Source organism: Nerophis lumbriciformis, linkage group LG37, assembly GCF_033978685.3.
Source record: "Nerophis lumbriciformis linkage group LG37, RoL_Nlum_v2.1, whole genome shotgun sequence".
Taxonomy (NCBI): domain Eukaryota; kingdom Metazoa; phylum Chordata; class Actinopteri; order Syngnathiformes; family Syngnathidae; genus Nerophis; species Nerophis lumbriciformis.
In genome coordinates, this window is record NC_084584.2 from 19987798 (window position 1) to 20001933 (window position 14136).

Here is a 14136-nt window from a genome sequence, read left to right on the forward strand (position 1 = left end):
GTACACACAATCGCACTAGAATTGTTGATTTAAAAGCAGTGACGTTATTACGCAGTTCTGTTCAGTTGAAATACCATAAAACACAAAACTATTAACATGCATAATTCAACAGTATACCATTCTGGAAGCGAGCAAGAATAAAGCTGGAGGAAACAAGTGTGGATTTCAAAGACATTCACATCCAAAAAATGATGAAAATGTCTTTCCCTTGTTTATTTAATATTTATATATTGTACAAAATAAAAATAAAAAGATGCAAACATAAATCTAACAAGGTCTGCAAGGATTTGGAGAAGAAAGCAAACAGGCACTACAGTACTTTTTTGTTTTATGTATGTACAAGACAAGTTTACCCATTTACATTTTTCTTAAAATGCACAGTACAAAAAGAAAAATAAATCACTGACAAAAAAAAGCCCCATAAGTACAATTCTGTCCATCAGTATTGGATGCTGTAAGTTTTCCTTAAAATGTGCAGGGAGAGAAGGCGCAATGAAACTAGGGGTGTGGTGGGGTTGGGAGGTTGGGTCTCGGAAACTAAAAGAAAACACACAGGAAGGCAGACTGGGTGTGTATTGGCTCAGGAAGGATCCTCTAACTTGTCTTGCAGAATACGTGTTACACGACATTATTCATAATTAATGGTAACAGTTACTGTACATGTGGTTTATGGGGGATTTTTCTTCGTTAACACATTATGGAAAAAAAAGTCTGCTCTCGGCAAAAAACAAACAAACACGGTACACAACCCCCCCCCATGTGTGTACAGACATGCACGCAATCACATGATAAACACACTTTCCTCATCATTCCAGTCTGCTGAGCTTGCTTTATAAGTCTTCATATATATTTATATATATACCTATATTTAGTAAAAAATACACTTCGCAACTCTACCAATTGAGAGAATTGTTTCTTCAAAAAAACTTAAAAATGACATAAAAATAGGGGAGGGAACAAATTGAGCAAATTAATAGTTTGTGGGGGGTGGGGTGGGGGGGGGGGGGGGTGTGTCACCACTACTACCTTCTGGTTTTTACTTCATTCCTCCCGATTAGTAAAAAAAAAAAAAAAAAAAAAAAACAGCAGGGGAGTAGAGACCACAACAAAAACAACCATAAAGGGAACATTTGACATATAGAAATAAATGGAAGGTAAGAGGGTGGTGGCGGGGTGGGCAGGTTAACAATACCCAAACACTCAAATTTTTTGCTCCAGCCTCCTCTGTCTAAGCCCCTCCCATCCCTTCCCAGCATCGTGACAGGGATCTCGGCCCAGCACAACCTCTGTGGGAAGAAAAAAGACGGGCGGGGTTCTCAGCAGGTGGAGTTTCTACACAATGAGATATGATGAGCCCCTCCCCAATTCTCATGAAGAAAAATGGCAGAGGGGCTCGTGGTATGGATGTTAGTTGGCCCCCCAGCTGTAATTGTATGCAGGCTTGTTGATCTGAGACTTTTGCTGAATGGATGCGTTCTGATTGCGCTGGCCAGTGCCGCTCTGTTGACACACAAATTAATCAGCTTTTACTGTTGCCACATTATAATATAACATGTTCCTCTGTGTATTACGCACAGGAAATTCATTTACCTGTCCGTCTTGCTGCATGTGGTGGTGCAAGATCTGGGAATGGGGCTGCTGATGCGGTGCCAGGATGTGCATGAAGGGCGGTGGGGCATAGCCCGCCGCAGCCGGGGTGTTGATGGGTCCCCCGCTTCCCATAGCCGCTGGCAGGCTGAAGGAAGCGGCAGGCGTGCCGGCGTGAAAACCCTGCTTCTCAAATGATTGCTGCAGGGTCGAGATGAGAGGAATGGAGTGTTAGTATATTGTGACTGTGGGGACAGGGGCCGACACTTGCTGTATGAATCAAACTTTATAGAGTAGTCCTTGTATAGCAGTACACCATTGACTGTCAACACAGCCAACACTGTGTAAATATCAACTCAATGCCTTGTATAGCAGTACACCATTGACTGTCAACACAGCCAATACTGTGTAAATATCAAACACAAGTGAGTACAACTCAATGTGAGTATGTCCATATTGCGTGCATGGAATTGATCAGAGCTGCACAGGTTGTTACTGGAATTCTCTTGCACTCTTCCATGATGACATCACTTGTAGATGTTAACACTCACTTGTAGATGTTAAAGGCCTACTGAAACCCACTACTACCGACCACGCAGTCTGATAGTTTATATATCAATGATGAAATCTTAACATTGCAACACATCCCAATACGGCCGGGTGAGCTTACTAAAGTGCAATTTTAAATTTCGCGTGAAATATCCTGCTGAAAACGTCTTAGTATGATGACGCCTGCGCGTGACGTCACGGATTGTAGAGGACATTTTGGGACAGCATGGTGGCCAGCTATTAAGTCGTCTGTTTTCATCGCAAAATTCCACAGTATTCTGGACATCTGTGTGGGTGAATATTTTGCAATTTGTTCAATGAACAATGGAGACAGCAAAGAAGAAAGCTGTAGGTGGGAAGCGGTGTATTGCGGCAGGTGTTGTGCCGGATAACGCACCCTTGCCGTAGAATACACCCCCTGACTGTTGTGCCGGATAACACAGCCGGTGTTTCATTGTTTACATTCCCGAAAGATGACAGTCAAGCTTTACCATTGGCCTGTGGAGAACTGGGACAACAGAGACTCTTACCAGGAGGACTTTGAGTTGGATACGCAGACGCGGTACCGTGAATACGCATGCAGCTGCGGCTTCCAAACATTTGATCGCTTGCCTGTACGTCCGTGCCGCTATGTGCATGTCACGTACCGGTACGTAACTTTGGGGACTTTGGGGAAATATATGTGCTGTATGAACTTTGGGGAGGTGAACGGTACTTTGGGCTGTGGGATTGAGTGTGTTGTGCAGGTGTTTGAGTTGTATTGGCGGGTTATATGGACGGGAGGGGGGAGGTGTTTGTTATGCGCGATTCTTTTGTGGCATATTAAATATAAGCCTGGTTGTGTTGTGGCTAATAGAGTATATATATGTCTTGTGTTTATTTACTGTTTTAGTCATTCCCAGCTGAATATCAGGTCCCACCCGCCTCTCACAGCATCTTCCCTATCTGAATCGCTCCCACTGCCCTCTAGTCCTTCACTCTCACTTTCCTCATCCACAAATCTTTCATCCTCGCTCAAATTAATGGGGAAATCGTCGCTTTCTCGGTCCGAATCGCTCTCGCTGCTGGTGGCCATGATTGTAAACAATGTGCGGACGTGAGGAGCTCCACAACCTGTGACGTCATTCTACTCGTCTGCTACTTCCGGTACAGGCAAGGCTTTTTTATCAGCGACCAAAAGTTGCGAACTTTAGCATCAATGTTCTCTACTAAATCCTTTCAGCAAAAACATGGCAATATCGCGAAATGATCAAGTATGACACATAGAATGGACCTGCTATCCCCGTTTAAATAAGAAAATCGCATTTCAGTAGGCCTTTAACACCTTGCACTCATCCATCTTCGTTTTTTCCTTTCGCTTGGATACCTCACAGGTGCTCAATTTTTTGTATTTTGTATTCACCTGACGTCACGTTAAATATGCAAGACTCGAAGTCCTGGTCAAGCATGCGTCTGTTGTCAAAGCGTTTATGGCGCCAGTCCTGCAACTCCAGCCCACTACAATGCTTAACACACTTATGTTTTCAGCTATCAATGTGATGTTAAAGTACCAGTAGAATGGAAAAACAAGATTTATAACACCAAAACACTTAAACTTTGCAAGTAAGTAGATATGATCAAAATAGCATCAATGTCAGAGACTCCCAAACCATTTTGAGAGATAATGAGCAAGCCAGTCATGTGATCCGTGACGTAGAGGTAGATACCATAGATTGCTTCTCCATCAACAACAATGCAAATCATGCAGACTTTGTGACAACCAACAACAATTACTTTGGGAAAAATCATAATCCATAAATTTATATTTTCTAGCCTGAATATAAGGAAGATGAGCTACAGGTTTTAGAAGCTGTGTGCTAAACGGATCCAGCTTTAGTGAAACACTATAGCAGGGATGTCAAACATTCGGCTCGTGAGCGAACAGGTTTTATTCGGACAGCGAGGTAAGTTTTTTGCTAAGTATAAATATGAGCTGAATTTTTGAATGAAAGAAACTGCTGTTCTAAATGTGTCCACTGAATGCTGCAATAGCAATTCTTTGTATCCCCTGCAGCAAGAGCCTACATGGCTTCCAAGAGGGCTGAGCTATGAGCAATGTTAAGATAGCGAAAACATGTTTGGTCAGTACGCACTTACGCTGCTTATTAGTGATAGCAATGATACAAAATGTGGACTATTACATTCATGCCTTAATTGTCAAGGATGTTGTTGGTAATGTAACCTGAGACATTTCTACCCAAATCAATGCTTTTGATAATCTGTACATTCCGTGTTGTACTCATGACTGGGGACACATTTTCTGGGCGCACATAAATGTGCTGAAATAGTATGGATACCCTTCTAACTTTATGTGTGATTAATTAAATGAGTCCAAATACACAAGTTTTGTTGTAGATGATACTAGATATGTACAGAATAAACCACATGTTAGTACATCAGTTGCGGAAAATGAGTAAATTACATTAACAACATCCTGTAATTTGATTTTGATATGATTAATTTCATCTTCTGAAAGATTAAAAATGAACATCAATGGGAGCATTTTAAAACTCTGCCAGACTCAATTTCCCCTATTTGAATGATGAATATTATTACATAATTTATTCAGCAAGTATAAATAATGACAATGACAAATGAAAACAGAATACTATTAACTGCTACATTTAAGAGTAAAAACAATTTTTTGGTCTATTTTTAAACAAACAATCTGAAGTTGTCTTTATTTTTAAGTTATCATGCCAGGATGTTACCAGTCCGGCCCATTTGAGTATAGATAAGTGGTTCTTAACCTTGTTGGAGGTACCGAACCCCACCAGTTTCATATCTGCATTCACCGAACCCGAACCATAATCATAAAATGATGTTATTACATTAAAGAAATACTAATAAAAATATATTTTACAAACAAAGTTACAGGAATGTACACATGATCCCAGGTTTACATCTCATTGTGCAACATGTGAATGTTTTAGTGGGAACTAAATGCGATATCTGAAAGGGGTACACATTATTTCCAAAGTAGGACCCCCCCATCCAGACATAATACTAGTACACAGCTCATGAAACACAATATTTTATAGTCATTGTAAGTGGTCCAAAACACTTATATTAGAAAATAATCTCATGGAAGTGACTGCTTTCATTTGATTATTATAATAAAACATTTAACTTGTTATTTAGTCAGGTTTGGGACAGGTGTGCTGCAGGTCTGACGTCGCTCACATGTGCTCCACCGAATGCTCAAGGAGTTTTTGCGTTTGCTCACACATATGGAAAATTAGAGGGAACATTGTTCATCCATAATGCGCCGACAGGGAGAAGTTTGTGTTTACACGATGAGTCGGGTGTGTCTTGACCTACGTGACGGAGGCTCTGCCGAACCCCTGAGGCCGACTCACCAAACCCCTAGGGTTCGATCGAACCCAGGTTAAGAACCACTGGTATAGATTTTTCTCATATGGCCGCTGAGCTAAAATGAGTTTGACACCCCTGCACTAAGGCATCGTGTAGCAGTATTGCTAAGTACTACCGTATTTTTCGGACTATAAGTCGCAGTTTTTTTTCAAAGTTTGGCCGGTGGTGAGACTTATACTCAGGAGCGACTTGTGTGTGAAATTATTAACACATTATCGTAAAATATCAAATAATATTATTTAGCTCATTCACGTAAGAGACTAGACGTATAAGATTTCATCGGATTTAGCGATTAGGAGTGACAGATTGTTTGGTAAACGTATAGCATGTTCTATATGTTATAGTTATTTGAATGACTCTTACCATAATATGTTACGTTAACATACCAGGCATTACGTTAACATACCAGGCACGTTCTCAGTTGGTTATTTATGCCTCATATAACGTACGGTACACCTATTCAACCTGTTGTTCATTATTCTTTATTTATTTTAAATTGCCTTTCAAATGTCTATTCTTGGTGTTGGGTTTTTATCAAATAAATTTCCCCCAAAAATGAGATTTATACTCCAGTGCGATTTATATATGTTTTTTTCCTTCTTTATTATGCATTTTCAGCTGGTGCGATTTATACTCCGGAGCGATTTATACTCCGAAAAATACGGTAAACAAGAAATACGAACATAGTAAAACGATCGCTTACTGTACAATGTCTAACCTTACTTCGATGATGACTGATAGGATGCTCATATCGTCTCATTTAGATGAAGAATTAATCATAATCCACACGGGATTAAAATATAAATTTTCTGCCTGCAGGCACCATTTTAGGTTGTCGTGTGTTTGTCCCCATTTTCGGGTATAAATTGAATGTTACAGATGAATAACTTCTAGATTCATTGCTATATCATTCTATTATCCAGGTGAGAGGCATGATTCATACAAATGATAGGCATGATTTATAATCTTGAAAAACCGACAAGCCGAGATGCGATGCAGCAGCAGCAGGACATCGCCCTGCTATATGCTGCAGCATAAGCTATACTGTTATCAATGCGCTGCTAAAAAAAGTTTGTCCGCATTAGCACTTATAATATAACAATATCGCTAATATTCAGGTAATATTCAGGTCACGATATGTAAATAGAGTATTGTTGGCCGGTTTTGTATGGTTATTTAGAAGGTTTTGTGGGTGGAAAAGAGAGCCCAATGTTAGCGGACTTTTTACTTATGACTTAGAATGCATCAAAAATAAAAACGTGTGTTCATGTCTTACATAGGGATTGTGGATGATAAACAGCACATCTCTTTAAAATGTTTTGCATATTTACAGTATGACTGATCTGATACCATGGTCAGAGTGCAAAAGCGTTATCATTGTGGTGTCATTTCACCTCAAATCTGCGGAAATTACTGAAGACATTCGGAGCGGAATATTCAAAATGTACGTTTGAAATTGTGGCATTTTGTGATGTTTAGACGGTATTTTCACATACCTTGCGGATTGGAAATGTGGTTTAATGGATACAATGAAACCCAATTAAGCATTTAAAGTCACCTTGTTTTTTCATTCTACAGGTACTTTAACGCATTTCCACTGGATAGTAGGACTGGCTGTCTTCAAAGAGTTGAAGATTCGACTATCAACCTTAAGGTTGAATTGTTTAAACCCCACTCCAACCTCTGTGGGAGGGAGGCGCATACGGCAGACGTGTTGGAAGGTGATCCATTGCTTTTGTCGTTTGTAAAAGACTCTTCTGTGCAGAGAAATAGTTTTTACAGACAAGGGATTTTTAACCTTTTTGACATTAAAGCCCAACTTCTCTTACATAGCCTACTCAAATATTAACACTGAATTGGTAGTCTTACTCTTGGTTTCAATGGTATTCAATAATTATATCTAACCTACTTAATGTTTAACAGGATAAACCTTGATAATGCCTAGTGATCTATGTCTTGTGAATCGATATTGCAAAATTTTAAATGCATCAGGCCATAATTGTTTTACTCAGCCGTAACACTTAATACCGGTACTCTAAAGTATACCTGATTGTATTGTTAATAGTACTGTCACTATATAAAAAGGCTTTTGAGATTTAAGTAATTTACTCACTTATTAGAGGTACTATAGTTGTAATGTTGTCATCACTACTTGCCTGTGTCTTTGTGTAAACAGAACCTGAAATATCAGGTACTCCGGTGTTACTTGACGTCACAGAGACTCCTGGAGATGGGAAAAGAAAGAGAAAATCAATCCTGGGCAAATTATGAGCAGCTTTTTGACCACATTCCCAGAGTATGTGTCTCTTTCTGGAAAACAATTATGATAGTTGGGAAGCATCGAGTGATTGACAGTTGATGGAAAATGAGATGGAGGAGGGAGGAGGAGCAAGAGAGCTGTAGCAGCACACCACATCCAGTAAACAATGTCACGTCTGATCGTGTGGTGGACTGCTGGGGTTTTTACTCTTAAAACACACTGTACCGCTGTGTTACACTGGAGATGCAGAACAGGGTCAACAAAACAGTAAGCACACATGGTGGACGGTAAGCATAGCAGGCATAGCGTGATGCTCTTCCCACCACAATAAGGCGCAAAGAACAAAAAAACAAGTAGGTGAGTGAGGCGATTGGTGACATTAGCTTTAAATTTGGCACCACTCACCGACTCCAGGCCCAGTGACAGAGCTGGCTGGCTTGTTTTGTGCAGAAGCGACGGCGGCAGCAGCAGCGGCGGCAGCCACGGCATTGCCATATCCGCCCTTACAGAAATCCCCACTCCCTGAAGCCTGGCCCACATCCTCATAGCCTGCAACAGTCAAGACACACAGCCACAGCCCACAGCGTTAAGACACACCAGGCGGGGTGGGGGCCAAGTAGGGGGGTGGGGATAGACCTTACTTAGATAGCACTTGCAAATTTGCTATATCACATCTACACCATGGACCATACGGTGTCCAAAAACAAACTTGGCACCTATAGCAGTAATGTTGACTGTCATTTTGCAAGTGCTGTGTGAGCCAGGTCTGAGGATGAAGAGGTGAGGTGGTAGAGCAGGCAGGTTGTGTGTGGGAAGGTGGAAAGTGAGCTGGAGTGACGGCAGAAAGCAGCAGCAGCAACGCCACACCAAAAGAAAAAACTTGCCACTGATTGTGATTAAGCGTTATACTGGTGTTATTGTTTTCATAAGAGGAAAAATAAAGACCATGGAGAGCCTCTCAGAACCTCTTCAGAGAATTGGCCACAATAAAACAAAATCCTCTAACTATATGGAAATTACACTACACTGATCTATATAAAATTTTAAAAAAATCTGATAAATGCAAAAAGTCAAAGAAAATATGTATTCAATATATTTTGTGTATATTTTTACAAATAGTTTTATACAGAAGAATAGATTTTCCATGAATATTGCATATGTTCTGTAAACGGCAAACTACAACCCCTGAGATTGGAAGGTCGTGAGTTCAAACCCCGGCCGAGTCATACCAAAGATTATAAAAATGGGACCCATTGCTTCTTTGCTTGGCACTCATCAAGGGTTGGAATTGGGGGTTAAATCACCAAATTATTCCCGAGCTCGGCCACCGCTGCTGCTCACTGCTCCCCTCACCTCCCAGGGGGTGAACATGGGGATGGGTCAAATGCCGAGGATAATTTCACCACACCTAGTGTGTGTGTGTGTGTGTGTGTGTGACTATCGTTGGGACTAACATTTAAATGATGGAATCACCAGTCTTGGAGGATGTTCCGTTTGTTTTTTTTTGTTTTTTAGAAAAAGAGCAGATAACAGATATGACACAAAACTAGTAATTCCAAATGGCAACTTTCTCTCTGGCTTTAAGAAAACACTAACGTAAATCAAGAAAATACATTGTAACAGTCTAACATTTTAGATTAAGAAGTGTGAAAAAATTATGGAATCACTCAATTTACTATAATTTACTTTATCTAAAGTTACGGAATCATGAAAAACCAAACCAAAAAAAACACAGTCCAACACATCACTAGTACTTTGTTGCACCACCTCTGAGTTTTATAACAGTTTGCAGTCTCTGAGGAATGGACTTAACAAGTGACAGACAGTACTCTTACTCAATCTTGCTCCAACTTTCTCTGATTGCTGTTGTCCAATCAACTTTGCATTTTGGAGTTTTGTCACGAATCATTTTCTTCAATTTCAAATAGATTTTCAATTGGAATCAGACTATTTGCAGGCCATGACATTGACCTTAGGGGTCTTTCTTCAAGGAACGTTTTTACAGTTTTTGCTCTATGAAAAGATGGATTATCCTCTTGAAAAATGATGTCATCATTCTCAAACATCCTTTCGATTGATGGAATGAGAAATAAGTGTCCAAAATGTCAAAGTAAACTTCTGCATTTATTGAAGATTTAATGACAACCATCTCATCTCCCCAGTGCCATTACCTGACATGCAGCCCTATATACGGTAATCAATGACTGTAGACATTTGCATGTTTTCCTTTGGCAGTCAGTCTTCATAAATCTTATTGGAACAGCATCACACAAAAGTTCCTGCATCATCACCTCACAGATTTGCAATTAATCACTCAATATGAAATTGATCCAGCCATCCATAATTCACAGTTGATTTTCCTTAGCCTATCGTAACCATGTGTTTTTCTGTTTAGTCGTTTATGACAGCTTTCATTTAGCATTTCTGCAATGAAATCAAAATTTTAAAAAATCCTTCAGGTGGTTTCTTACAGTTTGGTCACTGATGGTGACACCCATTTGTTTTGCTGTGCATTGTCTTTTTCCAAGACAAGCTTTAACTTTTCCGTCTTGACGCTTTGGTCTTTGGTCTACAACAGGGGTGCTCATTAGGTCGATCGCGATCTACCGGTCGATCTCGGAGGGTGTGTCAGTCGATCACCAGCCAGGCATTAAAAAAATAGTCCTAAAAATGAGGGAGCATAAATCTTCACTATGACGTCACTTTCGTCACTTGATTGACATTCACGGCACCCGAGGGTCTTTTGAGATGTGTTAAACATGCTTGTTTTATCTTAACCACCTTTAAGTTGTTAACAATATTAACTATTTGTGTTAAACATGCTTGTATTATTTTTAACCACCTTTAACTTGTTAACAATATTAACTATATGTATTAAACATACTTGTATTATCATTAAACACCTTTAATGTATTAACAATATTAACTATATGTGTTAAACATGCTTGCATTATCATTAAACACCTTTAACATGTTAACAAAAACATATATTTCATAAATAAGTAAATATAAATTATATATATGAATGAGGTAGATCCCCACGACTTGATCAATTGAAAAGTAGCTCGCCTGCAGAAAAAGTGTGAGCACCCCTGGTCTACAAGTATGCTTGCCTTTTACAACCTTCCCATGTTATTTGTAATCCAGATTTTAGACACAGCTGACTGAACAATCAACATATTTTGCAACATTGCATGATGATTTACCTTCTTGAAGAAGTTTGATAATCCTGTCCTATGTTTCAATTGACATCGCTTGTGTGGGAGTCATGATTCATGTCTATCCACCTGGTGCAACAGCTCTCCACGCAGTGAACACACATTTTTAACTGCATACTAACAAACAGATTTAATCTGATGGAGGTGTTATCTTCAGAAAATAAAAATTTCAGGGTGATTCAACAATATTTTTGTCAGAATTGAGTGATTCCATACATTTTTCACTGCTTGATCTAAAAATTAAACTCTTACAGACTACCATATTTTTATTTTAGTGTTTCTTAAAGCCAGAAAGTTGCCATTTGAAATTACTTAAGTTTTGCATCATGTCTTATTTATTTTTAAAATAAACAACTGATTGAACATCCTCCAAGTCTTCCATCATTTTGCCAGGGCTTGTTGTTCAAATGCAGAGCCGTGTATAGAAAGAGTACCGTATTTTCCGCACTATAAGGCGCACCGGATTATTAGCCGCACCTTCTATGAATTACATATTTCATAATTTTGTCCACCAATAAGCCGCCCCGGACTAAAAGCCGCGCCTACGCTGCGCTAAAGTGAATGTCAAAAAAACGCTGCGCTAAAGTGAATGTCAAAAAAACAGTCAGATAGTTCAGTCAAACTTTAATAATATATTGAAAACCAGCGTTCTAACAACTCTGTCCCAAAATGTACGCAAATGTGCAATCACAAACATAGTAAAATTCAAAATGGTGTAGAGCAATAGTAACATAATGTTGCTCGAACGTTAATGTCACAACACACAAAATAAACATAGCGCTCACCTTCTGAAGTTATTCTTCATTCGTAAATCCTTCGAATTCTTCGTCTTCGGTGTCCGAATTGAAAAGTTGCGCTAGCGTGGGATCCAAAATGGCCGGTTCCGTCTCGTAGAAGTCATCGGGAGTCAGTGTCGCTGTTGTTCTGTGAATCCTGCCTTCCGGAAAGCTCGGACCACAGTTGTGACCGAAATATCTGCCCAAGCATTTACGATCCACTGGCAGATGTTGGCGTATGTCGTCCGAGGCTGTCTGCCCGTCTTAGTGAAGGTGTGTTCGCCTTCGGAGCTGTGTGAAAAAAGCCACCCGGCCTCTTCGCGTAAACTTCCCTTAACCACTCGCTCATCTTTTCTTCATCCATCCATCCCTTCGAGTTAGCTTTTATGATGACGCCGGCTGGAAAGGTCTCTTTTGGCAAGGTCTTCCTTTTGAATATCACCATGAGTGGAAGTTAGCATGGCAAGCTAGAACCACAGTGAAGGATGACTTCTCATTCCCTGTGGAGCGAATATTCACCGTACGTGCTCCCGTTCCACAGTGCGGTTCAGTTGCTGTGAAATACGGTAGTAATCCGTGTGCGGATGGAGAGATTGCGTCTTTTTATGACCCGGATCGTTTAGTAGGAGCCATTTTGTGGTCTTTACAGATGTAAACAGGAAATGAAACGTACGGTGATATCCGCGCGTTTTTTCTTCTTCTTCCGGGGGCGGGTGAAGCGCTTCCTGTTCTATGGGGGCGGGTGAAGCGCTTCCTGTTCTATGGGGGCGGGTGCTTTCCTTGGCGGTTGCTTGCGTAGAAGAAGAAGCGCTTCCTGTTCTACCGGGAAAAAAGATGGCGGCTGTTTACCGAAGTTGCGAGACCGAAACTTTATGAAAATGAATCGTAATAAAGCGCACCGGGTTATTAGGCGCACTGTCAGCTTTTGAGAAAAATTGTGGTTTTTAGGTGCGCCTTATAGTGCGGAAAATACGGTATGGCCAACTCGATTTCAAAGTTGGTAGCAAACAAGGCGAGTGTGAGGGGCTTTTGACCGATCAGAGAGATTATGGTAAGAGGATCTCCTAAATCAGTGGATCTCAAACTTTTTCACCAAGTACTACCTCAAAACACTTGGCCACCATTATGACCAACATTAAAATACAGTAGGAGCAAGTATTCATTAAAAACAAGGCAGTGGTTTTATTTAACAAGTACATTTAATATTCAGGCTACTGTACAATACACAGTTTGAACAATAGCATTTGAATATATGAAAATAAAACACTGTACTTTAATCAAGTGATTATTTGGCGTACCACTAAATGGACCTCGTGTACCAAATTTTGAGAATTACTGTCCTAAATGATTGGTCAAAAGTTCTTCACGTGACTACAGTGCACCATGTTGGCTACCAACTTTGAAATCGAGTTGGCCATACTCAAATGTAATCAGCAGCACCTCTACTGGTTGCAGACAGATATTGCAATTTATCTGTCTTCAATTGCAATTAAACAATTAATCCAAATCCATTCTTGGTAATTAATTCATCCACTAATCAATTAGAATGCTCATCCATTAAATAGGATGTATTTCTACTTATCAAAATGAAATGAGACAAGCAAGCAATTGAAGTTCAGCATAATCATAACAGTCTAAGCCCAGCTATGATGAACAAAGAGCTGCCTTCAAGCTTTCCAAAGCCTGTTTGAAGGGCAGTCACGTCTTGTGTCAAGGCCAAAAACAGCAAGACCAACCCGACGACGACAAGACGCAAACACAAAGTCTAAAAATAAACTTATGATTCACGCGCTTGGTCAAGATGAAACAAATTGTGACATTAAGGACTGAGTGGTACTGCAGCAATCCACTGACACAATGCTGCACAAACATCTTTTCAAATAATTTCATACAGCCTTAAAATCAAGTGTCTACGTCATGGTAGCTCACCAGTGCTGTATCCGTGGGAACCATAGCCACTAGGCTGCTGGAAGGGTGTGGCTGACGCGTTGACGCCGACATTCACTCCATGCTGCTTTGCCGAGGTAGGAGCCACCTGGGAGGAGGAAGGAAGTATTCCTCACTTTGCTTTGATTCAGAAATCATTTAGTCGACTTTGTGTGTACCATTCTCACCGGGAACACAGCAGGACCGTACTGGAAGGTGTTGGGCAGGCCAGGCATGCCAGTGTAGTATGGGAGGCTTGTGTAGCTGTAGCCAGGTGGCAGCCCTGGGTTAAGGAAAGGCTGCTGGGTCGAGTGGTGCGCCTGGCTCTGGTTCTGCTGCGTCTGAGCTAGCGTGGTGGCTGGGGCCGGCGAGGACGCATCACCTCGACCAAACTTGGATAAGTCAC

At 40.5% G+C, this 14136-nt stretch overlaps 1 protein-coding gene across 20 annotated transcripts in view; it reads right to left on the bottom strand.

Moving 5' to 3' along the window:
• Window positions 1-159: 159 nt before the first annotated feature.
• The window catches only part of ubap2l (ubiquitin associated protein 2-like), a 46154-nt gene continuing 32177 nt past the window's right edge, over window positions 160-14136 (bottom strand). For 7 of the 20 annotated variants that reach the window (XM_061931239.1, XM_061931245.1, XM_061931244.1 and 4 more), the window contains 6 exons: window positions 13910-14136; window positions 13734-13839; window positions 8216-8359; window positions 7707-7774; window positions 1576-1788; window positions 160-1500 (listed from right to left, as the gene is read on the bottom strand). In XM_061931239.1, coding sequence (XP_061787223.1) covers window positions 1408-1500; window positions 1576-1788; window positions 7707-7774; window positions 8216-8359; window positions 13734-13839; window positions 13910-14136 — 851 coding nt within the window. In that variant the 3' untranslated portion in view covers window positions 160-1407. The remainder of the gene's footprint in view (window positions 1501-1575; window positions 1789-7706; window positions 7775-8215; window positions 8360-13733; window positions 13840-13909) is intronic. The other 13 variants (XM_061931252.1, XM_061931257.1, XM_061931247.1 and 10 more) reach the window with 6 other exon arrangements.